We start from the raw sequence: 26,985 nt of genomic DNA, 5'->3' as shown, positions 1-26,985 counted from the left end.
ATAGGTAGTGACAGTAATGCATAGCTCAGCTTGGATTATTACTTGGTAAGTACTGACAGTGTCTTTAATTTAACATATAACAGTGATACAAACACAGTGCCTGTTCTGGGTAAAGTTACAATCTCACATTATGATCCTGATATCAGATCCTTGTGGGTACATCTTTATCCTTGTGCAGAATTGCAGTAAAGCTTGTAGAGAGCTGCAGGGGCTGATCTGAAAGCAGCACGGATGCTTGAAAAACAGGCAGAGGAGAGGCAGAGAGGGTGGAACATCCAGTCATTAATTTTGCAATGTATTGAGTGAGCTCAAGTGTCCGGACTTTGTGCTACTGAAGCTCCCATCCAAACTAGCAGTCCCCGAGGCCCAGGTTCAGTGTGCCAGAAACCGACAGGAGGGTGCCGCGAGAGCTACCTGGCAGCTATGAGGATCCCTTTAGCCTTCCCCATGCCAGCTCCACGTCAGAAAGTCAGCCCCTCCACTCTCAGTGGAAACATTACCGGGAGATCTCTTCCAAGCATCCAGCGCACAGCTGAAAGTATCAACATGCAGCAAAACATACTTCTAATGCAAGAATTTGTCAGGCGTTTCTGTGGAGGCCTGGCTGAGCCAATGAATACTCCCAGTCATCTCCCATGTCTATGTGGCAGTTTGAAATATTCTTCACATTATTATTTTTTAGACCATTAGAGTTGTTTTCTATGAATTGCTCTCTTGAATGTTTTTAATTAACAAAACTAAATTTTGGCTAATACTGGATTTTTTCAATCCAGCTAAGCCAGCTTAAAATAAAAAATAAGCTGAAGCTCTGGCAAACACATTCAGGTCAGCCCTTCACTAGATAAACTGTATAACTTTGGTAAGGCTAGTCTCAAAGACTGGATAACAGTGCATAACAGTGTATTAAAAAACATTGGGAGAATTCCAGCATCCAGTATTAAGTGTGTAGTTGTAATTCCTGCAGGATAAAGAATGATAAAGAAATAAAATGCTTTAATCCTCCACAAATTTGTCTAGCATTTAATCTAGCTACTAACCATATGATATTTCCTTTCTCGAGCAGTCTGAGTTTGTTCTTAATTCTACTAATTAGGACTATAAAACTGAGGCAAAAAGCAGAAAGCCCCAGCAATTAAATTCATGGGTTTTGTAAAAGCTATGGCCCATATGCGTCATTCACATTCAGAGCTGAGCAGGAATCCTCTGTGTGAATCTGGGCTTTCAGAATAATTCACCTTCATGTAACAAGTTTTCATATAATCATCACAGTAACACTTTGCACTTCTACAACGCCTTTCATCTGATCATTTCAAATCACAAAGCAAACACAAGTTAATATTAATGAAGCCTTTAACAATCTGGAAGCAGAATTCCCTTTTGAGGCATAAGAAGACAGTAAAGACCTTTCCTCCCCAGTGCTTCTCCCGCCTATAAACATCCTCTCCGTTTTCCCAGGTCCAGCTTCATCCAGCTGTTCCTCAGCTAGTTCCCTGGCTCCGCCACAGCCCTGGGGCTCAGGCAGAAGGCTGTGTCGCATCTGATGCAGAAGCAATGTACGGCTGGGTGTTGCCTGTGTCTTGTTGTGGCTATAGATATGACATTAGAACCAGAGAACCATCAGCATTTTTGGAAGATTTGGAGCGATAACTTTGTGCTAAATCACGCTGGTCTTGCTTTGCACTGTCGTTACGGGGGGCGAAAGGCCTGCCAACAGCAGCCCGGCACTCAAGCGTACAGCATTTCTTACAGCAACGCAGGGAGTGTTGGGCAGCAGTAACCATGTCACTACAGAGCAAGCATCTTAAGCTAAATCATTCCAATGAAATGAAAGTGTGTGCACAAAGGAACTGCATTAGTGTAACTAAATCATGCTAAATTATGACAATTTTCTTCTACAGGCAAGTCTGCCTTCTTCTGATGTTGTGTCCCCATAGAGCACAGCCATCATCATACCTAGGGCTCGTAAGCAGAATTGGTGAAATGGAAGGAGACATTGCCACAGTGTCTCTTACAATATATCTATTATATCTCATATATGCTGTTATCCTACAGTAAATGCCAGGTGGCTTTTCAGGCTGCAAGAAGTAGGTAATCTGAACTGTCTCACATTCACCGAGGGGAGGAAAGGTCAGGACAGTTGAAGAAGAGTAACTAAAGTGCTGCACATCAACCTCGTATCTTGCCTGATAGTAACTTCTCTGCGTAACACTCACTTGCCCTGAAGCGACAGCTTTACCAAAATGAGAAATGATCCCTTTATATGGCTTGTCGTCTGTTCTCACACAGCAGGCTAGCAAAAAAACCCCTCATTTTCAATCTTCTTTCTCGAACATTAGACAGCACTACTATCCTTTAATTAAAATTCTACTCTCTCTGCTTGACCCTGAGTTGGATGATTAATCATCTGTTTGCAGTAATTACTCCCAGTGCTTGATGCTACTGAAACAGATTCCACCTCATAATTTTAAGTGTGACCATAATGTCACATTATGATCGCTTAAAATAGCAATAAAATTGTTTTTTCTAAACCGGTGCTGCACAGAATGCTCTTGCTGCAACCCTCTAGCAGCAAGCATACGCTGCTGCAAAGAGGAAAGCAGGTCTGCAAAATGTCTCAGTTCAGCATGCATTTAACTGTACATATATATAGCAATTCTCTTCTGAATGAGAATAGGCTTTCCACACATGCTTAAATTCTGTCCTGTCTTGGGGATTGAGTTGGGATTTCAATAAAAGGAAGTCCTTTGATTAGAGAATTTAAGAGTTTCTGTTTGCATAAATTGATTTATATGAAAGCATATAACTGGGTCATGGGGTGCCACTTTCTTTTGCCTGCAGGTTCAGAAGCTTTGGGCTACGAATAAATCAGTTCTGAAAATGATCCTATTAGAATGATCACACAAATCTCGAATCCCGAATGTTACGTGGAAATATTTGCCTCATTAGCTTTTTTCCCTGTCTCTACTGTTTCCTCTTTGAAGCCTGTAGAGGGTGTGCTCTCCATTTCAAATTAGGATTGAATGTCTTTCTGCAAGACAATAATCCAGCTCAAACCAAAGTTCGTTAGCTCCAGATATTACTGGTGAACTGTTATAGTCAGTGTTACACAGAAAGTCAGAAAAGATGTTAACAACAGTCCCTTTTGGAATTAAAAAATCTCTCAATTGAACTGCAAATCTCACAGCATTTGGGCATGGTTTTCCTCTGTAGCACAGCTGAGAGCAAAGATGAAGCTGTTACCCTCACCCCATCTCTAGCTCTGCAGCCTCAGAATCATTAAAATAAGATATAACACACACTGCAGCCCTAGTCTGGATTCTTTTCATCAGGAAGCAGATCTTCATTTTGAAAGCAAACTATTCTTGACCAAACCTTTGCAAAGGTCTGCATCACTTATAGTGATGAAAGCATATCAGAAGGTATTATAGTTTATGAGTCATCTCACAGCAGTGCTTAGAAGTCTCAAAGTAGATTATAGCAGGCAGGAGACCAGGATCTCAGGATCACATCCCTGAAGACAGACTGTCCTGACAGCTCATTATTTAACTAGACAAGACAAAATATGGAATAAAGGAATATTCCTCTCTCCAGCTAGCAGATGGGAAAGAGAACAATAGCAATTTTGTTGACTCAGTCACTGTATGGAGGCTGTGGCAGAGCCAGGAACTGAAACTAGAGTGCCTGGGTCTCACTCCAGGGGTTGAGGATCGAGTCCCAAAACTTTAATTCTGAGGCATTGTCTCCCTGTTGTGCCTTGCTCAGTGAGTTACAACAGTACAGCATGGGTGGGAGAGAGTGGCAGCCTTCTGCACCCATTCAGCACTTGTGCTCCAGGAGGGTGAATAACTAATATAACGTGATAGACCCTGAGACCCCGTACATGGAAATTGCCTTCAGTCCCATAAAACCTAGTCTTTTATTTGTCATTTCTAGGAACATGTTTCCAGCCAATCTTGTTGAGGCTACGTTCAAACAGGTAAGCGACTGTATTTTTCTTACCATTGATGAAAGAGATGAGCCATCATCATATGAAACATATGATATTTCTTAGTAAAACAGAATCCAGATATAAACAGTATACGCTAAATCAGATACCACTAATATCTTCAGCGTTTAGAAATTACTAAGTTTCTTTCCACTAGCAGGACTGCATTGTAAGGCATTAATTACTACAGAGCTACATGACTCTTCAACATTACTCTCTGTGCTATGCTGTTTCCTTCCTCTCTTGATGAAATTTCAAGTTCCACATATCCTTAACAGCAGAAGTAGATGAACAGTTTATAGCACTAAGCCACTTTCATGTTTGTACAGTATACTGTATATATCCCGGCTCATAGATGCTCTACCTGTCATACCAGCTATCTTCCTAGAGTATCACAGACTTTGTGGGGAGGAGCTGGAGAAGCTGTTCTGTAGCTCCTGATCATGGGCAGGAGGAGGTGGAGGAAGGATGTACAACTAGGCTGTTACAGCAGTGGGAACAGAAGATGAGCTGACTAGAACCAGCAAGCTCTGTAGCATGAGGTCAAACGGGCATAGAAAACTAGGGAGGATGGGATCAATGAACAATTGAAGTAATAAGTGCATGTAGAGAACCTACAAGGAGAGGAAGGAGGGAGGAAAGGAAGGAATAATAATGAAAATATAAATTGGAAACCACTTTCTCTTTGGGGTAGCAGGTGGAGAAGCACCTCCTGGCTTTGGTGGGAAGGGGGACCTGGAAGCAGACTTATTCATTTTCATTCTATTCCTCGCTCTATTATAGACTCATCTGCTACCACAGGCTAAACTCTTTACCTCTCTGTATGTCTGTAGTCATCAGCATTAAAATTAGAATAAAGACTGGGGATGCCAGCTCTTTGTGAAACTTGCAAAGGTGCTAAATTTCTCTCATATGCAAGATTAGACATGGTATCTCAGAGCAGAACAAAGAAGCAGAAAATGCACAGTGTGACAGGAGAATAGACATGCACACCTATGTCAGCTCCATCTCCATTTGAGGGCAGACCTTGAAGGACCTTTTGGAAGGTGCTGTGGAAAAGCAGGATTTATATGGTTACACTTGTGTGCCTAGAGCATGATTTCTTTTACTGCAGGATTGTAGTTACATAGCAGCTGGAATCTATTTAAGAGTGCACAGCAACACCACACAAAGGAAGCACAGAATACCATAGCTAATTAAAGCAACAAAATAATGTATTTAGGAAGAATCTAATTACCCGGATTGGAATTTGGCCAGAAAACCTTGTTTAAAAGTTCTGAGTCATGGCTATATAGATTTCACATGGCACCCTTATCTCTGGTGAGACAAAGATAAAGGCACTCTGAATTTCTGGGGCAGTTATTTGTATTTATGCCTTATAGGAAAGGGAGTACAAGAGAATGTCAAATGTAGCTCTAACAGGAGAAAGTATGCTTGCTGCTTGAGGAAAGCTTACTTTTGTCATGTTTTTGCAAAAATTCAGGTGTTTTTACAGATTTTAGCAAGACAGGGACAGGAGCTGTCATTCTTCTTTTCATGCGTTTCCCTCTAACACACAGCCTCGTTTAACAAAGCATCTAGGGAATCTCATTAAGCTATTAATTCCTGCTGGGACAGTATAAAAAAAAAATCTTCTGTTTTCTTTCAGTATCGCACCAAGACTATTCCCATCATTAAATCGAGCAAAGCATCATCTGAAAGCACCACTCGTCGCGTTATAATATATGGAGTCCAGGATGAGAATGGATCCAATGTCCAGAATTTTGCCTTGGATATCACTCCCCCTCCTGAAGTGATTTACAAATCAGAACCAGGCACTAGTGATGGCATGAATGTGCTAGGGATCGTGATATTCTCTGCAACAATGGGTAGGTTTCAGGCATGTTTGGTTTGCAGTAATCCAAGTATCCATTCAGGAGGACAAAATAAGGGTTGAGTTGTTTGGATTCTTGATATCACTTCTTTTTAACTAATGCTATCTAAACTTTGTGAAAAAGCAAGAATATTACAGAGCTGTTCTCACAGTCTTTTGAAGAAAAATCTTCAAAATTCTTGATGACTTTTATTCCGTGCAGTTCTGTTTTCTGTTCATGAATTATATTCTCTATATTTTACTTTCTTCTGGATTATTTTGAGTTTTTATTTGTGAACCATTTTTGCCTGAGATGATGGAGGAAAAATAGAAACATCATACTTACTTCAAGTTTGAAGATTCTTAGTTTAAGGCATCATATCATCCCATTGTCAGAACTCTGTATGCCAGCTTCAGTGCCATTAACTGAGTGATACCTCGAAGGATAAGAGCTAACCATGACCTCCTTCATCCTTCCAGGGCATACGTGAGCAGCATTTGGTGCTTGGGGTGACTCAGGGAAGCTTTCTGTTGCTTTTAGGACCCTTTTATTATTTCCCTTTTTTTTTAATCAAACCACTGAAACAAATTTAGGGCAGGATAATTTATTTCACATGTTCCCCTAACACTTCATGCTTCCTCTTTGCAGAATGCCGTGGTTACCTTCACATCTCTTGCTGTTTTAAAAGCATTGCCTTCTCAACTGAGAGAAAGTGAAATAAGGGTATGAGCTATGGTGCTCAGCTGAGCACTTCTCATTCCACTCTATAGTGGACAGCATCACACATATGTATTCAAACTACTTTAAAACTCCATTTTCTGCATATGTTGAAAACAGAAATTCCCAGAGAACTTTAAGCTGAGTTACCAGCAGTTTAACTATGACAGAACGGATTTAAGGGACAGTTGCAAAAGGACTCAGGAAAATAGTAAATACATCTGTAGGTAGTTTGTGCTATTGCTTCTGTCAGTACCCACTTTGTATAGTTTAAATCAAACTTAGCTGTTATGAAGCTACCTTCTAGGTATGACAGTGTACTAGTACCATAAGAGATACATTAACCCCTCTTTAACAAGAAGGTTCACCATGATATAGAGGTTGGCAAATCTTCTATTTGAGGATACCAAAAATAACAGGTAGCCGTTAAAATTAAATATAAATATAGAAAAGAATATACATTTAGTAGAACAGTAACAAACCCTAATACAATGTGCTCAGAGCTAAACCCTAATACAATGTGCTCAGAGCTAAACCCTAATACAACGTGCTCAGAGCTAGGAATTGCTATACCAGGTCAGACTCATGGCCCTTCTACCAATACTATGTTTTACTCTCTGGCCAGTAGCAGAAATCTCAGGGAAGGTTTCAAGAAATGCTGAAATAAACAAGTCCGTAGCAGACTTTCTCCCCAAAGTCCAAGAAGTTAGGGCATTTCTAATGCCCAGAGCAACAGGTTTTGTATCACGGGAACTTGTGAGAACTTGCCGCTGTGCTGTCAGTTCAGAGGGCCATCAGGTCGCGAGACCCATCGCTCACATGACCAGATGCTTCAGTCTCCAGTTGGCGATCCCAGAATAACCCGCTCACAAACAAACCGCCTGGTTTAAGTTCCTCCTACGTGGCAGAGGTTGGCTTTTGCCCTGCAATCTATCTGCCCTATCCGAGGATCTTATCACATTATTAGCGTAGAACCTGTATCACTTATTTGTGTAAGAAACAGTTCACATAGTTAGCCTCAGTGATATCTTGGCTAAGTGGTTACAAAGGTATATATAGTCTTGTATCAGTTTTAAATCTGTGGTCTTTCTCTTTTATTGAATTTTCTTGATTTTATTTTTACCATGGTACAATGTTAATAGATATATACTATATAGTAGTTTTTCAGAGTCTCTAAGAGCTTCCAACTGGTTAATTATCTGGTTTCACTTGCTGAAGGAGCTCCTTGGTGCCATCATAGTTATATGATGATTTTACATGTGTTTATTGATGTGTTTTTTTAACTAAGCTACAATTTTAGTTAAGGGAAGAGGGAATTTAACCACTCCTTTAAACAAGCCCTAGTTAGTCTTGACAAAGGTCAAGTGCTGATGATTATTACAAGAAAATGCTGATGAAATTGTCTTTATCTAAATTTATTCTTGCAAGTTAATCTGCTCCGCAGAGGTAGTTCCATAAAACATCTTTCACTGTATTTATTATATTCTGGTTCATGCTAGCACAAGGGGTCAAAAATCATTTCTGGAATTAGCTGATTTGTTTCTGTTTCTTTGCTTCTCCAGAGTGTGGTATTCTGTATGCAACACTGCTGGAAACCGGCTGTCTGCCAGTTTGTAATGCTTTATAGCCAATTCTCAAAGTACTATGTCCCAGCAAGCAATATTCGAGCCAAAAAGTATTGGCTGTGAATGAATTAATTATATGTCCCTATTAGGATCAAGGACAATTATATAATTTTGAGCACAGAAGATCACCCATTTTCTTCCCAGAACTGAATGTGTTTCTTCTACCATGCCTCCAACTCTTGCTGGCCCAGGGAGCAGGAGAGGGAAGCTGAGAGCTAGTTTCTCCCTGGCTGAAGTACAGTAGCAGTACTGCCGTAGTGCCTGTGACTCTGCCATCTGCAGACAAACCTGAGACACCAAATCCTCAGATCTTGTCATATTCTGGTGACTATTTCAGATTGTCATTTTGGAACTGAGGACACAGCCAAACATTTATCACCGTCCTCAGCTTTCTGCCTCCCCACCAAAAACTGAAGCAATAAAGCAGAAGGCACGTGGCTTTAGTCCCTGTGAAAGTAGAGCATCCTTCCAAGGTTTTTGTTTCTTGCAGAAAATGGATACAAGCCCTGGTGCTTGGTAACAATTTTGCTCACTTGAGCTGAATCTCTAGTGCATGAAGGTCTCTTTACACCACTCTGGCATAGAAAAATGTCATTAGGGTGGATATGAGTTACTACTAGAGCTTCTTTTAGGCCTATGAACAGCATCAGAATAGCATCAAGGGGCTGTAGAATAACAGACTTGAGCCAACCATTTTTTCCTTTTCCTGAAGTAGGAGGTGAATATCTTAGTAATCTTAGCCCAGGAATAAAGTGCGTGCATGAACAGCTGGACTTCATAGGCAGGTATGTGTTAAAATGGGAAGCCTTTGACAGGCAAGAATGCGAAGTCAAGGCACACGAAACGCCTTGATGCTAGGCGTTCCCCGAGTTGTGGCTAGCTATACTGCTTGTTTGTACACAGTGCGCAGGTAGTTCAGTGAGGGGTTATGACAAGCGGGTAACAGTTGAGACATCTGACCTGTTTTTCTTGCAGAAGGCCACGTTATTTATTAACCACAAGGAAAACGTTGTTTGCACTGAAATAGAGCTTGGTACACCAGGGCTGCGGACAGGAGGCCCCAGTACCGCCTGCCCCCATTCGCTGTCCCCAGCAATAGCCAGCAAATGCTCAGATGGGGAAGTCTTTTACAGAACAAACTTCAGTTATTCCTGTGAAATAAAAGGGAAGGCATTTCTTCTTTACAGCATTACACAGAATTAAAAGCTAAGACTCTTGTAAAGCTGCCACAGCTTAATAAAACCAACCAGGCTTCAAATGCCAAATTGTAATTAAAGTCCTTTTAGTACAGATGAAGAACATGCTCAATAAAAGAGTGTCATTTTCTGACCTAAAACTTATAGCTTAGATGAATATTAATGGTCTTATAAACTGAACTGAATGCACAGTTATTGCGAAATCACTGGATAAGACAGCTGAGAGCCTCCCTCCCTGCATCAGGAGGGGATTGCCTTGGTGCTGTTACAGCCCGAGCGGTGGCCACGGACACAGATGTGGGCTCTAAGGGCCCAAGGCTGGGCTCCTGCTCGAAGCCGGCGCACTGCAGATCCAGAGCAAGGGTCAGCACGCACCCCCGCACAGCCTCCTGCTTCCTCGTGAAACCCTCTTCCAAGGCAGGCTCATTTGCTGCAGCTTGTTTCTGAAGTGCTTCCTTGAGCCATTAATTCAATCACTTACAATTCTTTCAAGCAAAAAGTTAATAAAATGGGAAAATGATGTATATTTATATACATTTTTTTGAGACTAATGGTGTCTGGAGAATATGTAGTTATCTAACACATCCCCGAGCTGTATTCTTTTCCTTTCCTAGCACTGGGGCAGGCAAATGGGTTTTGCTTGCTTTCTTTGCTAGTTAGTCTGCATAGCAGTTTGGCTTTTTGTCACATGAATTTGCATTCCCTTATCTCCCCCAAGTTTGCTAAGCACAATCAGTTGTGAGGGTTGATTGCTGTTATGTAGACAGATATCTACTAAAAACTGGCTGGAGTATTAACTTGTCCCAAATATATATAAGCCCAGACATTGGCTTTGCACTGAGAGTGTTGCCCAGTTGTAGGCGATGCACAGAGATAGATAAAGAAGGGGCTGCAGGCTTGCAGAGACAGCGGCTTTAGTGTTTCTCCGTGTTTCTTCCAGGGATCCCTCAGAACTGGTAAAACCCCTCTCAGGGCTCCATGAAAGATAATTAAACAAACATGCTTGCTATTAGGAAGCCAAAAACCAAAGCACAGAAATCTGCACCTCCACTAGGAAACTTTCAGGGAATTTTAAATCAAAAAGAGCAGGGAGCTAGATGATAGAGCTCCATGTAGTCAAAGAACAGTTCTGTGGCCTGGTTCCCCCATACTCTCGCTGTGTCTGGGTATAGGTGAGATTTACAGATGCCATGACTTTTTCTACAACATAAAGATCTAAATTCATCCAGGCATGTCCTGCTTAGTTTGCTTTGAATTACAGCAAGGAGGGAAAACACTGGGGATTTGCATGAAGGCATATGAGAATTTAAACGTGAATGCATTTGCTTGCAGGTATAATGCTGGGAAGAATGGGAAACAGCGGTGTTCCTTTGGTCAGTTTTTGTCAGTGTTTAAACGAATCTGTCATGAAGATAGTGGCAGTTGCTGTTTGGTAAGTAACCGTTTTATTAAGAAAGTAAAAAATTTTTTAAAGAGGAAGAAAATTTCAACGGAGGAGAGTGCACAGAGATGGCATAATCATATTTCCAGGGAAATAAATAAGGGATGACAGCCCTTAGCTCTGTAAGGTCTCAGCACTTGAAGGAAGATATACACACACATATCCTGTCCCTAGCTTGTACTGCAGCAGTGTCACTTTGACAAAGACACCCTGTATATCACCCCCAAATGACATAACGTGATATAGCTGGGTATATGCTGTATGCACTTGGTACTGGGGCACCATCAGTGCCTTGGGCAGGCTGAGGGGGGATAGAGTACATCCAGACCACACAAGGGAGGAGGACGAGATCCTCAAACTGGTGCATCCACACCTTTAAGCGCTGCCCCATTACAAATGCTAGCTTGGTTTCAGCTTGCTCAAATAAGTCCTCAAGAAAGGGCTGGCGTCTCATGCTGACATGACTGCTGTCATTAGTGTGGTTGCTTCTAGCTTGGCTATCTCTACGCTGCCCAGCGCAGTGAAGACATACGCAGAGTGCCTGGCACTTGGGATACCTCCGGTCAGCAAACTAGTCCTCAAGGAGTCGTTCTAGCCCATGTCACTCGGGAAAAGCCTTCAGAGCAGTGCTTAATTACACTGGGGGCCACTTAGACCTGCCAACCCACCTGCCTTAAGATGAGGGGAACAGGAGGTGACCAACAACAGCAAAAGCTAGCCCTGTAAAATCCATGAATTTTTGGCAAAGATGTGCATATTTTCGTGCTTATGTTTGTATCCTGCTAAAATAGCTACACCTGTAGCTCAGTAACCTCAATGCTTGGATGTACTTTAGGCTCAAAACTTTTCCTCTGAAATTCTGTCTGGCGCTGTCCCCTTCAGCCATACCATTTTTGCCCAGTAGTCAAAGTGCTTGGAAGTTCACCCAGCTTTTAAATGGGCACAGCATAGAGTCACAAAGTGTGCAGGCTGCCAGCGAGAGCCCACTGCTCCCCGGCAGCAGGAATGTGGCTCAGCTTAGCATACTCCCCAGCCTCCAGGGGGTCCCCGGACACGGCTCGGCCACACGAGGGGGAGCCTGCTGCCAGCACTCAGCCTCTGTTTCCAGCTCCCTGGTTCAGTGTGACTGAGCTGAGCCTGGCAATGATCTCTTGGCCAGATGGAGCCGAGGGAGCCATAATTTCTGCAAGGATGAGGGGGAAGTGGCAAGCAGACAGGACTGTAAGTCCTGAAGCTGGCACAGCTGCAAATGGAAGGCAGGTGGATGTACCCAGATCTATTTTTATTTTTTAATCTGAAGCTCCTTAGGCACCCATGGCTTTCTGACTATCCATGCATGAAAGTGCTTCATTTTTGATAAAGCTCCTATCTCACATGCAGTGCCGGGGGAATTCAGAAATTGGATATTCTTTTGCCTATCAGCCCCAAACCAAACCCCCAGGCACCAAGGGCTTGTCTAACACATATTGGTAGTTCCACACAGAATGTAGAGGGAACCACGTCTTTTTTGAAACATGGAGAGGAAAAATAGAGGTAAGGAGGGATGAGGTGGTGGGAGAGACAGTCTCCTCACACCTTTCTAAGGAGTATGTAAGCATTTGCTTAACTGTGTCCAGTGGCAGCCATGAACAGTCTCATGAGCACAGGCACGAGCAGAGCTCAGGATTTCCCCTCTCGCGGGCAAATGACCTGCCTTAAGCTGCAAAGTCAGAGCCTTCTTTGGAACCAGCACATTTCAAATTTGCTCCTGATCAGCAACATACCCCCAGCTGTACTGAAGTGCACCCCGCATAAAAGAATGTTTAGCCTAGTGGTTAGGGCACATTCCTCAAGTGTGAGGGATTAAGTGCATTCAGTTTGATGAGACAACTGGACCCAGCTATGCCACTTCCAGATAGGGTGCTTTCACTGCCCTGGTATTGAAGGTACAACAATTTTCCATCTCATGCTGTTTGATGGAAGTGAACTATCTCCTAATAACAAATGTCTTTCTTTTTGCTCAGGTATTTTCCATTCGGAATAGTATTCCTAATTGCTGGTAAAATCTTAGAAATGGATGACCCTTCTGCCATAGGAAAGAAGCTGGGTTTCTACGCCATTACTGTGGTTTGTGGCCTGGTTGTGCACGGGCTGTTTATTCTGCCAATGATGTACTTCTTTATCACCAAGAAGAATCCCATTGTCTTCATCAGAGGGATTCTTCAAGCCTTGCTCATTGCTTTGGCCACGTCCTCCAGGTATTCTGCAGTTGCAGAGATAGATGCAACAAAGCATTTGCTAGATCCTAATTCCAGCATTCTCTTGGGAACAGCACAGTACAGGTGTACCGGAGCAGACATGCTTGTGTCTAGACAACGGTTTGTATCCAGTTCACTGGTAGATTTTTAGAAGATGTCTCTCTCAACATTTGGAAGCTATGAATAGGAGCCATTTGACAATAATGTTTGTCATATTGATTTTCCTCAGTTTAAAAAATGTTGGATGAAAGAGGTTTTCTTAGAGGACTAGAAAGGAAATAAGGGTATTTTTCCATAAAAACAAACAAACATTGTGCTTGTACACATTTAGCATACGTAAAGGATACAAAATTTGTCCAGATTTCATTTTTGGTATTAGTGGAGAACCTCCTGGTTCTAGCATATGGAAACAGGAGGTTCTAGCATATGGAAACATGTTACCCTTTCTACTCATCTTAGTCTTTGTTTTTGGGTACATTAAGAAAATAGTGTGGTTGCAAGCTATTGTCCAGCACTGGCAAAATATTTAGCTGTAGTGCTCAAGGAATAAGGTTTTTCACATCCTCTTTAGGGAGGATGTACAATGAGTTTTATTCATAGCTGAAGAAAGGTACAGTGAAAATGGGAAACAGCTTGTGAAAAGTGGTTATGCAAGTGACTAGCAACACGGATACACTTTTGAATGAGAAGTGCTTGAAAAGATTGGAATTGACTTGCACAGAGTGGAAACAAGAAGGACAAATAAAACAACATTTCCACATAGCTGATACCTGAAAGCACAGTCTCATGGCACCTGTGGCTGGAGGCTTGTTCCTCTGAAGTAACAAGAACAGCTGTACCTAGCACTTTTTATGCAGTGATGAAAGCCACAGAACGAGTTAAAAATGCCAGATGAATAGGTTTCTTTGGGATGTCTTATATATTTATTATTTCTACTATCAGGAAGAGGGCTGAAGAAAGGAAAAGATACCTTTCTTTTATCTCAGCTTGTTTTCATATGTTTGCTTTTGGCTTTTTAAAGTTATTATTATTATTATTATTTTGCAGAGACATTGGAAAATACTAAATTCTTATCCAGATTTTGATATGATGACAGTTAGTGACAAGTACCTATCTTCATCTACTTAATTTAGACCTCAAAATTAGTATAAAATCAATGATAACTGTGTACATCTCTGATTTATAAATAAACTCATTCTGAAAAAAAATTTAATAACTCCCAAATGCTTATTCTAATTAACAAATTCATTTTGTTATATTTAAAACTGACTCCATCTTCCCTCTTATAACAAGTTCTGTGATATTTGGAGCACAGACAACTGATATACCCTTACAAGAAATAGTGTTGCGTCAGTTTCTCATCCCTTGCACTCCTAATCTTAATTTTCTTGGTAATTTCCCACAAATTCTCAGTTCTCTCCCACAACAGAGTAATCCACTTAGAAATAAAATGCATTTTTAGTTGGTGGGATTACAGAAGAGGAAAGCAGATATGAGATAGGAATAGAAAGTTCTGGGGAAGCAGGCAAACAAATACTGATTTAAATAGCTTGTTTTTAATTGTCTAGTAAGGGCCATCATGTAATCAGAGCATATGGCTTCGTGCATGGTATCATCACTGATTGATAAATAATTTTGTGGGCTTTGCACAAAGCTGGACCTCTTCTGCAAACTATCTTGGAAAATAAATATAGGGAGAAGTAGCTATGTACTTCCCTGACGTCATTCCCTTTCTCCCTCTCTCTTCTGCAAAACTTACTTTTGTTACAAAGTGTTACCCTGCAGTGCGGTAATTACTGTCCATGCTAGAAGAGCCATGCTCTCTGTTTTATTGAAGGGACAGCAAAAAAGAGAAAAGTTGAAAGTTCTTTGCCAGACCTGTGCCAGTCTTGGGAAAAGCGCCAGAACTTTTAATCCCGAGTCCATTGGCACGATAAGGCTGTGTCGGTGCTCGTTGTTTCCTCCTGGTTGCGACAAGACCCAGGGGAATTTGGGGCAGGAAGGCCTCTGCAGAGAGCTGCTTCTCTTATGAATACACAGGCAGTGATTAGGGCAGGAGTAAACAGAGCAGGAATTAAAAGAAAAGAGAGGAGGGAATGACTATTTTAGCAGGGTTGGAAGGTGTTGCCTTTCCACTATGTTTCATTTTACGAGGTGTTTTTCATATTTAATAGTTTGCTCCAAACTGTCCTATATCAACATACTCTGAAATACAGGCTCAAGAAATGTCCTGCGCAGTGTTTTAAATTCTAATTGGTTTAAATAATTAAGGCGTGCTTTTTTAGTAGAGCATTGAAGGTCTGTAGCTTGAGATGTCGTCACATCCCTAGCTTCCAGTAAGATGTCAATTTGACACTCAGCAATGTTAGTGTTGGAAAAGGCCCTTCAGGTTCACATTTGACACATTTGACTCTTGGTCTTGCTCCTCTGAGAAGTCTGTTTCTGAAAAACACTAATGCTGGCAATTCAGTTTTGGGTTTCTTTTTTTCCCTCTGCGCTGTTTTTTCCAATGTCTTTTTACTAGAACATTTTCTTAAAAATCTAACCTGAATTGTTCTCTTTTTAGAAAAAAAAGAGAAAATTTTTTCCTCATTTCACATTATCTTCTATAGAAAAGTTTGTCCATTTTTTTTTCTATTAATAGGCAGCCAAATTAATGAGCTCTTTCACCAGGACAGATCCTTTATCATGTCAGGCTTAAATCAGACTTAAAAAATTAGCTTATGTTCTACCTTTTTCATAAAACAGATTCCTTTCCTTCATTTTCCATATTTTCATCAGTATTGCATTTTGACTTTATAATCAGTTTACTGTTCCTCAGAAACTTGCAGGGTTTGTGCTTTTTTAAATAGCTGCCTCCCATTTCTGTCAAAGCAGTTCATAGTTTCTTCATGGGATCTCATCTTCTTACTCTGTCTCTTTACAGTTATGATGCCTTCTTTGTAGTTTATAATATCTGTTCTTTGTAATTTATAATGTATGTTGGGTTATTGGAACTGTTTCAGAGTTGGAACTGTTCCAATGCCAATAGTATCAATCATGGTAATAAAACAAAGTGTCAGACATGATATGTAGCAGCCGAAATGCAGAATCAGATCTACAACTGTATGTAGGGGATTAATTCCCCTGCTCCGTAAGTGAGCGTCTAAAGTTATATTACTTCTTGGAAAAGGTTGTTGGGGTTGGTTTGCGGATTTTTTAGATCAGTTATCTTTTCTCTTGATCACTTGCAGAAAGGCTCTGAACTTCTAGATTTTGGGCTTGGACGCTCTGATGGATTTAGGTCTATTTGCCCCTTCTCATCAGCATATACATTTTGCAAATCCAGCACAGGCACAACATGGCCATTAATATTTTTCTTCTCAAACAGCAGTGTCTGGTCTAGAGATGGCTGAACTTTTCACCTTGGTTATGCTGAAAGGAATGGATACTGCGCATAACTGAGCTGTTGCCAAAAGAACATGCAGAAATAAGTGGGGCTGGCCAGGAGAGCTGCCTCTCCTGACAGTCCCCACAGCTGTATTTGGTTAACTAATACTTGCCACAGGGGCATTATATAACACTCATAATGTGGGTATTGGATTTTCAGATCATCTTTGAGGAGAACAAAGGGCTGGTTTTAAGCATACTGATGTGTTTCTTGCAGATGTTTCTATGTCAGTTCATGTCTACATCTAATGATAGAAAGAACACCACAAATCAGTGTTCTGATATCCATTCCAGCTAGTCTGCACCTGTGGACAGACTGCTTTTCAAGCTAAAAGTCATAACTGCAAGAAGAAAAAACAATATTGTGTACAAAAACCAAGAATGTACCACAAGGGGACCTGAAAGTCACTAACTAGCCATCTCATGACAATTATTTTATTGAAACAGGACATTATTTCAGCCCATTTCCCTTTAGGAAAGGTTCTGCAGCCCATTCTCAGTCCCCTTATGCTTATCCCAATCACACAGCAACGTATTGGCCTGGGTTTTCATGGACATTACTGGAGAGGCAGAGACGGAGAAGAAGGACATTTCTCCTGTCCCTTGATGTCAAACCCTCAGCCCTGTTATGGGCTGGCTTTGGCAACAGGCACCTATAGCAATGTAAATAGCTCCTTAATAAGTCATTGCCCACCTTGCCCCACTCTGTGGTGTTCAGGCGGTGCAGCCTTGCATTTCTGGGGGCTGCTTTCCCCCCCTCCACATGTCCACGTCAGCCCTGATCTCGCCACCTCTTACTGCACTGACAAAACAGTATTTGGCCTACAGACAAAATTCTTCTTGATTTTAGCTTTCCTCATTCCTATGGCATGAAGGAATTTTATTTTTCTAGGTCATCTTTCCATTAATGAATTAAAGCAGCATCTTCTCAGTGGTACATCCTATCAAAAGAAGCAATTTTCATCTTCTCTGAAGACAGACTATAAAATATGAGTATTTCAAGGGTTTTTGCTGCTTATGAAACACTAAGATCTTGGCTATTGCACAGTGTAAATTAAAGGCAGATTTAGCAAAAGGGAGATGAGATCAGTTTGTTGATTTTTTTGAGCAAATATCAAAATGCATTTGAATGATAAGATAAACAGACCAGGCTGCACAGCTGTTCTTCCGCAGTGACTAGCTGTCTCACCATGTGGCTCACACTAGCAAGAGCTTGGCCTGATCAAGCATTAGCTTATGCTCAGTCTCTGCAGCTGCAGAGCCTTATCCAAAACAAAATTGAGATAAGGCTCTAAAAATGTATTTTTAATTGTCAGTGAGGTAGTGCTGGGAAAAGAAGATATCTCTCCTCTTAGCTGAAAGCATTAGGAAACTTAAAAAAAAATTAGCGGACTAAGATCAGTGCTTTAGAGTATTTTTTCTCCAGATAAAATCTACATGTCAGGCCTTTGCATTACCACATTACTGCTCCACTTTTAACACCAGATAAAGCTGCTTTCAAGAACACAAACGCCACCTAATCTAACTGGAAAGATAATTTAAAACATTTATTTCAGAGTGCTTTCTTCTTTATGCCATTGAAGTACGCCATATGAATATAACTCAAAAATGACAGCAGAAATGTTTTTTTCTTTGCAACTTGTGAGTCACCCACAGCCACAGTACGCACATTATTCTGATAGGTACCAAATGATGTATCGCCAGGAGAAATGAACAACCTTTGGACAAGGCAACCTCACGTAGGATACCCCATATAATTTTTGTCACCTATATTCAGGAAAAACTTGTTCAAACTGAAACATGAGAGAAGGGTAGTCAGGGATGTAAAGCAGCGATCGTATAAGAGAAGACTAAAGAAAGTCTGATTGGCTCAGTTCAGGCTGCGAGGGGACAAAATTGATTTCTAACATCTTGTAGTAGCTGGACTGATTTATTTAAGGACATATGCATAAAGCAAGCACAAACAAACAAATGTAGTATAGTTTGGAAAGAACAAATCTAGATAAGAAATTTAACTTCTTGTCAGAACTGTGAGTGCTGGGCAGTCTTTCAGGGGCAAGAGTGAGGACAAACGCTCTACGAGCTCTCACATGTGGCATAATAAATGTAAGGGAGATCACATGGAATAGTCGTCTGAGCCAGGAAGATACTCGAATCTGTCACCTGGAAAGTTGCTTCCTTTTAGCATCTTGCATGATGTTTTTCATAATCATTGCTCTTACATTCAGTTCACTTTCTTTTTCTGTTGAAACAATGAATGAACTGCAAAACCAGCAACTAGTTTATGAGTTCTAGAAGCTTTATGTCTAACAGCACAAAACTAAAGTGAAAGAAACACCTGACTCTGAATTAGTGCATAAGTTAAAAAGTTGAATTATTGCAAAAACAGTGTCATACATTCAGTGGAAATAGATATAGTATTGCCATTGGTATGACGGGATTCTTTCCTCAATTTTTTTGTCAAATCTCAACCAAATCCAAGGATGTCAGTCAGGTCAAATTTGCATCTTCCCAGCTCAGCTGTCTGCCCTAAAAACAGGAAGACATTCAGGTTTAAAACTCTGTTGTGATCAGTGTAGGCAAGGTGGAAAAGGACTTGAAAGATTAACTTTTTCCTCCTCTTTTTCCCACAAACAGATCAGACAGGGTTCTGTTACAGAAAAACCAAGTGGCTTGGGACAGACTTTTAAAAAAGCAAATAATCTTCTAGCACTGAAGCAGCTTCAGGGAAGGGAGGCACTGAACAGTATGTTTAATAATTAATCCTTGCCAAGGCATGTAGTTAAGAAGATCTAGACCTGTTACTGTGGTGGTCTGCTCCTAGTTGCAACTGTACTAGGATTTTCTGTTCTACATTATTGGTGCACTCCAGTCTCACCCTTTTGTTTTATGAACATTTTATGGTAAACAAGCCATAAAGAATTTCAGTCATTCACAAATGAATGGGCAAAAAATGATCTGGCTGCCTGAGAGAGAAATTACTTCTAATGTGTACTTTGGGGTTTTATGCTTTGCTCTGTTTATTTTTTGAAGTAAATATTGATTGAATATTAGGACTGACAGAATGAAAAAGTTGAATATAAGCCAGTTACCAGAGGTAATCAGTTTTTTTTATTGCTTTCTTGCCCTTTCAGTTCATTTGCACACTTGGAGAATTGCTTCTGCCCAGATTTTCATGGCAATGACTGCCTATCTGTGGTAAATCATTCACCAGGCAGACATTTTAGGAAAAGGTTATAGGAAACAGAAATTGTAACGAAAACATCTTCTGATAGACTTTTCTTGTTCTTTCTGCTTTCATATTGCAGGAAGTTACTTTTCCTTTTCAAATATTGTTTCTTCCTCAAACAGCAGCTTGCACAAATACAGAATTACAACTCGTACTCAGGGAAACATTTTGTTAATGCGTGCCTGCAAATTTGGGGTTATGATTTAGACAGATCTTTCAAAATCTCTTTACGATTTTGTAAGTCAAACGTAACGACTGATAGGAAGAACTTGTAGATCAAGCGTGTCATATTTCATTAAGAGCAGATAATGGTCATTATACCATTTAGGTATCACAGCCACATTGCTGTTGTGAGCGATCTGGACTGCCCAAACTAGTGAAAAGACACCTATGTTTCACTATTGAGATCATCTAGTTCACAGAAGAACAGAAAATTAAACACATCAGTACCATGATACCAATATTTGCCCATTCAATAATTGCATATATTTTTAAAGAGGTAGCTTTGGAATATTTTTAAATTACGTTGTTATTCTACATACATTTCAATCGTCTCAGATATTGAGCAGTATATTAAAAGCTGTACCATTACAATGAAAATATCTTGCCATGTGTATATTTTCTGCAGCGTTAGTACATTTTTCCCTACAAATTTACAAATCATAAAAAAACTCTTCACTCACTTGAATACTGTTTAGTAGCTCATTGACATATTAGTGAATGTGACACTGAATAGTGAAATGCAGAATGACAGAAAAACAAAAGGCCAATAAAATAGAAAAGGAAGATAAACATGTTTAGGTATATTACTATTTAAAAATACATGCATCTTACTGAAAATGTGGCAATTTACAACCAGATAATGTTTAATAATTTGTCTTCATTAATGGAAGAAGAACGGAAGAGAAAGTAATTTCAGCGTGTGCTCCTTTGTGCTGTTTTGCAGTTCAGCCACGCTGCCTATCACTTTCAAGTGCTTGTTGGAGAATAACCACGTGGACAGGAGGATTGCGAGGTTTGTACTGCCTGTGGGAGCCACCATCAACATGGACGGGACCGCGCTCTACGAAGCGGTGGCAGCCATCTTCATCGCACAAGTAAACAATTATGAACTGGACTTTGGGCAGATTATTACTATAAGGTATACACCTCGAGTTCCACACGTTGTGATTTGCTTCCCTTGTCAGATTCTCAAGGCTTGTTGAGAATTTGTCTGCCTCAAATGAAAACTGGAACCATAAGTATTCCTCCTAAGTGAGGAGGGTTCAGGCATTTGGTCAAAGACTTGAGGGAGCCAAAGAAAGCTGCATGATAGGGGTGTACCGAGATATACTGAGATACTATTATCAGGGTGGGTTTTCATCAAGATGTTATACCATCCAGATTTTTTTTTAATGACTTTTCTGCTGCTTGTTAAAGCAGAAAACTTCATAAACAACTATATTCTCTGTGGGTAGAGAGTGCTATCGCCGCATACTCCCTCCTTGAACCATCTGTAATGGCTCCAAAAGAACAAAAGATCCAGCTAAACAATTACTGCCAGATTAAGTTCACTGGCTGCCAAAGAATGCCTCAGGGACTGAAACCTGCAAGTTTCCAGTAGGGAGCAAATGATTAGAAAAACATTCTTCCTAGTCAGAGCCTTGTGCAGCACATTTGAGCTCTACTTACCTACCCACCCACTGACCTCACCATTACTCCTTTTACGCTACTGGGCCTTGCATATCTTCTGCTGTAACTTAAAACCTTCATGACAAGGGGAAGAGAGTCCTGAAACTAACCCCAGATGACAGCTGAGGTACACTGATGGACTTTGAGGGAAAAATGGCTAGACTAGAAGCAGAAGAAATGAATTGTGCCCATATGAACTCTTGCTTTAGGCAGTCTTACCCTCAGAAAAATCATTGGAATGACCATGAACTAAAATTTAGTCTTCAGTGATTTTGCATTTGATGATGTTTTTAGAATGTGGTCCCAAAACATGGCCCAGACCATGGGCAGACATTACATACATCTTTCAAGTAGAGAATGGTGATTTGAAAAATATAAGGACAGGGAAGGTGATGGTAAATGGAAAGAAGGTAAGTTCTAAGTTTGTCTTAGCAGAACCTAATTTTATTTCTTTATTTTCATTGCCCATATTAAGTGCTAGCACATAAGAATCAGGCAGAAGTAAAGACAGGAGGAAGAAAATACGAAGGAAGATCCAAAAAATCCAAGAAAATTGAAAAAAAAACTAAAAAGAAATAGAAACACTAGCTTACAAAAGAAGGAGGGAAATAGGAAACCAGAGTGGATCTAACACCTAAACATTTGAATATCTGAAGCCAAATTCTAACTACATTCTATGGGCCACACCTGCTCCAGACCTTGATACTTTAGGACTTGGAGATTTGAAAATTTGAAATCCAAATATTCCTCCATACCAGGATATTTTTGCCAAAAGAAAAAAATGTTAGGAAAAAAAAACCCCCAAAACCAGTCTACTTTGCTCATAGTTTGCAAAATCCAGGTTGAGAGGTAAAGATCCTGTTCTCATCAACTGAACACATTATATGAAAAAGCATCTGCATTAAGGGCAACATGTAGTGGAATAGCAGATGAGCTTGCCTGTTCGATGTTAGTGAAACATTCCTATTTTTGCTCCCAATTAAGTCATAAGACCATCTGTCCTGAAATGACTTAGGAGGCAGAAACAGTCCTAATGGTCTAGTCAGTTTAGAGCACTGATCTGAGAATCTTTTAATGCTCATTAAATTTAATTTTTATTCAAATACTGAGCTTCTGTCCCTTCCTTTCAATCTAAACGCTGCCTAAACACTGCTACTAGGATGCTGTACAAGCTAATTTTTCGAAAATTTATTTTTAAATCCTTCTCTTCCCCCATCACTCCCACGTACAAATGTGTTCCTTTATTGAAGAAAAAGGTTCTAGTTATAAATACTAATGCTGCTATATTGATACACTGTTCAGCTGTGAGGAAGATACTGGATATCTCTATGTCTCAGTTTCCACATGGGTGAATATTGTTACCCTCATTTTCCATCACGGGAGGAGGATGAGGCTTAATTTTTCGCCAAGAGCGCTGAAATTCTGGACTGATGAATGTGGTGGATTATCAGTGTATATGCTTTATGTCATCCTTTTACAATTGTCAACATCATTATGTTTTTTGTCTTTCTGCTGGATGGCCTAGCCCTTGAAAGTGGCCAAATGGGAGGAAATGAATATATCCAGTCAGTTTTTCTCCTGGAAAAAGGAATGAAATCTCTCCCCTAAAAATAGCAGTGATGAAAAAAAAATGTTAAGCCTGCCAGGTCCACTCTTGCCCTGGCCTCCCATTCATTTCTGCTTGCCTCGCTGAAAAAATGGTGTGAAGGTCAAGCAGAAATACTTTCCAGAAACTGAAGATGTACCGTCACATTTATGCTTGCTTCATATTTAGATCCAAGTATGCAAAGCCACGTCCTACACAAGAACTTCACCCTTGGCCCAGCCTCTTTGGGACAGATTGGCACTAAAGGCCTTGGCTGCCGCCAGCGGCGCACTTGCCTGGCGCAGGAGCTGCCAACGACAACCGGGATGTGCCTGCCGGGAGCTCTGCTGCCAGGGGTGAAGCTGGGATGAGTAGTGATGGCAGATTCGTGGCGCACAGTGCTGCGGAGACTCCGGGTGGTGCCATGACCTGTGAGAAGCTGACATGACTCAGAGGAGCCTTGCTGCCCCTCTTTCTCTTCACCAGAAGGTTTAAGAGATAACACAGAATTTCCTCACCAGAGCTGAGGCTGCAAGGTAGAGGGTGAGAACTGAGCACTGGACAGATAGTTTGGCCTTTCCTTGCTCTCTGAACTGGCTTGTGTCCACCAAACACTGGCACCTCCCTGCAGTGGCTTGTACAAGAAGGTTTCTGTTTCTGGCTCAGCAAAGCGCCTGTAGAAATGTGGTGGTGTTTCTTGCAGAGGGATCTGGCAGAGTTAAAGCTAATTCCTTGCTTTCTCTGTTAAAGTATCACAGCAACGGCTGCCAGCATAGGTGCCGCAGGTATCCCACAAGCTGGCCTCGTGACAATGGTCATTGTTCTGACCTCGGTTGGACTCCCCACAGATGACATCACGTTAATTATTGCGGTCGACTGGGCACTGTAAGTAACTTTAAGCTTTTGAGGTTTCCAGTGTGGCAATATTGCTAAAAAGGCAAACGTTCTCCAGGGATACAGTCATAAAAATATATGTAAAAGGCATGGGAAGTAATTATTTTGCTTGAAACAGTGCTAATGTGGCTTCCCATTAAGTATTTTTTCCAAGTGGGCACTATACTGTAAAAAGTTGCAGGCAAATGAGGGTCTAGATGAGACTTGGGCAACATGACTGACGAAGAAAGGCAGAAGGAACAGAGTTTTAGTTTAAAGCCAGAGCAGGATGAAAGAGGTTGCCACAGCAGTTTTTTGATATATATAAAATTGTTCTAAAGAGGACAATGATCAATTGGGGGGAAGGAGAAGTAGACCAAAATAGCTAGCTTAAGTCAGATCACAGGAAAGCTTAAGATTTTTATCCAGAAAGATAATCAGACAAGGGAGGAGGTTGTACCTAGCCAGCAAAAGCAGAGGGTTGAGCTTAACACACTCAGAATAAGACATACCTGTCACTCGTGAAAACAGCCACCTTAAAAATCATAAGAAGTGGTTTATTTGGAGTTTTATCTTGTTATGTAGATGTCCATACGCCACATAAGCAGTTTTGAATCCCTGACTAGGAACATGAACGGCAAAATAGTGGTCCCAGCTCACTAGCACTTCTAATTATTGATTATACAGTTCTATATAAAGCTGCATTCGACTTTTTCTTAACTCATCTGGTGTTCATGTTCAGGCACAGTAATATGCTGTTGCATCAGTTAAGCTAACAGGTTCTAACATTGTCAAGGAAAAGGCAATGTATGTATCCACACTGAAATTGATTTAAGGGTCCAGAATCTCCATTTCTTATTTAATCTAAATAAAACATCATCTATTTTTTCATTACTCATCTTAATACACACACTGAGTGTGAGTTTCATCACATCAAGTTTCTGGGTAAAATGTTACTACAGGTTCATTCTATTTCCTATTTTATTCAATTTTAAACCACAGAATTTCTCTACAAAGAATTGGAATAAGGAATTGTTTACTTTCATGTTCTGGGTAATAGAATACTATTCTTATTACTAATCGGAGTCATGAGGGTTGTGTTGTATGCATTTTTAAGATGTTTATTTTAGGAATATCCGAGATATTCTTCTGTGAAGGATAAATGATATTTGTTGTGGGCACCTGAACTTGGGAAGAGCAGTTCAGGTTTTAATAAAGCAGTCCTTCTAATACTAGTCACTGAAGTTCAATAGTTAACAAAGCACAACAAAACCAAAATATTTTAAGTTGTATTACAAAAGTCCTTTTCCCTCTATATCTCTCACTTTTCCCCCAGCTCTTGCAACATCAATATTTCATTGTTTTTCCAGTAAGTCTTCCAGCATATATGGGAATTATATTTCTGTTTATTTTGCAAAACTTTCAGAACAACAGACAAAAGCTCACTAGGTTTTATTTCCAGATGGTATTAAAAAGTGACAAAGGAGCACACCCAGCTTCTAGTCTTTTACAGATGACCTTTCATAGGAAAAAAACTTTCTCTATTATGGCACTTGGTGGTTTCATGAGCTTACAGATGCAAAATGTCATCATGTTTGACATGGCGAATATTTCCAGTATTAGATTTGGAAGTACTGGAGTATGACGAATGCTTAAAGAAGGTTGCTTAGGTGACCTCGCAAGACTGAAATCCCATCACAATGCACTGCAGGTACTACAACTCATTTAGGGAGCCATAACATGTATCTGAACTTCATACCTTTATCTGGTGCCTAGACAAAAAAGAAAAAAATCAGAACGTTTCTCAGCCAACTTGTTAAATACAAGGTAAAAGTTTTCATCTTTAATTATAATATCATCTAAATCTAAAATACCATGGTAACATATGGTACAGCTATTTGCACTGAAATAAATGCCACCAGCAGCAGGTTGACCTCTTAACGGAGGAACATCAATGTTGTACAGTGTGCTTCTACTCATAGATAGTGCAATCTGCTCTGTACAAACATAGCACATAACTGGCCAAACAATGTGCAAAGCAATCCCATTTTCTCAAGAGTTTCAACATGGTGCTCTATTTCCTCAGAAAAACTCTGTCTTCAGAGCAGTTCCTAAGCAGAGCCCAGAACAGACAGCAAACTCTGGAGCTGTGTTCCCCAACACAACTGACTTTGTGCAATCCAAAATTAACAATCCAGAATAGCTTTCCAAAAATCAACATCTGATGATCAATTAAGAAAAAAAAAAAACAACACTGGGAAGTCTGTGTGTAACAGGAACATCTATCCTGAATTCACTTATGAAAATCTTCCTCAGGGGCAAAACTCAAAATCAGAACAGCAGGGATCAGAAAAATGAATTCAGTAAACAAGTCTAGAACAGGGTCCTAGATCCAGCAAACATGTCTTGGCTATCAAATATTATCAGTGAAGTTACTTGCAATTACATGTACACTTTGGATAACGGCATGCAAAGAAACTGTTAGTGCAGAAACTCTTCATGCTAACTAGGCATGCAATTCCATCAATATTTGCACATATAGAATACATGCCTGAAATATATGGAAAAAAAACCAGCACACAGTTTAAATTTTGTTCTATATTAAGGTACATGATCTGAAGTCTGAGCGTTGTTGATGTTGGATTGTCATTTGCTTTAATAAGCCAAACATCTGGAGAGTTTAGAATCTGTTTTATAACCCACATTTATAAATTAAGTTACCAATAGGACACAGTTTTCAGATGTGTATGTTTTCCTTGGAAGGGACTTAGTATATTTCAGACTTACAAACTATACAGTCTGTTGAAATCTCATCAATTTTAATTAATAGGTTACAAGTAGTTTCATGTAACACCTGTCTATGACAACCCCTGACTTTTGTGGCTATACAGTCAATTTTTTATAGATTTATTTTTTTAAATGGTGGGTAGAGGACTTAAACAGGGCAGAACTGGTCCCTTATGAGTAAATGAATCAGTGAAAGTGATTATTTACGAAGTGCTGTCAAACATACAAAGCTAAATTGGAAAAAAAATTATAATTGAAAATGAAAAGTCTTTTAAGAGACCCTGATAGCCATAACAAACAAAGCTTTTTCAGAAATGAACATAGTTTAGATGCAGTCACTCCCTGCATAGTTCATAA

The 26,985-nt window shown here is 40.3% G+C and overlaps 1 protein-coding gene across 1 annotated transcript in view; it reads left to right on the top strand.

Annotated features, from left to right (window-relative positions):
• SLC1A7 (solute carrier family 1 member 7) overlaps positions 1-26,985 on the top strand; it is a 58,578-nt gene that overhangs the window by 27,230 nt on the left and 4,363 nt on the right. The window contains exons 3-8 of the mRNA XM_009683260.2: positions 3,934-3,976; positions 5,634-5,853; positions 10,709-10,808; positions 12,821-13,054; positions 20,659-20,853; positions 23,719-23,853. Of these exons, the coding sequence (XP_009681555.2) occupies positions 3,934-3,976; positions 5,634-5,853; positions 10,709-10,808; positions 12,821-13,054; positions 20,659-20,853; positions 23,719-23,853 (927 nt within the window). The remainder of the gene's footprint in view (positions 1-3,933; positions 3,977-5,633; positions 5,854-10,708; positions 10,809-12,820; positions 13,055-20,658; positions 20,854-23,718; positions 23,854-26,985) is intronic.

This window comes from Struthio camelus, chromosome 8 (assembly GCF_040807025.1).
Source record: "Struthio camelus isolate bStrCam1 chromosome 8, bStrCam1.hap1, whole genome shotgun sequence".
NCBI lineage: Eukaryota > Metazoa > Chordata > Aves > Struthioniformes > Struthionidae > Struthio > Struthio camelus.
The sequence above is the reverse complement of the archived record's forward strand: the minus strand, read 5'-3'. Positions and strand labels throughout refer to the sequence as shown.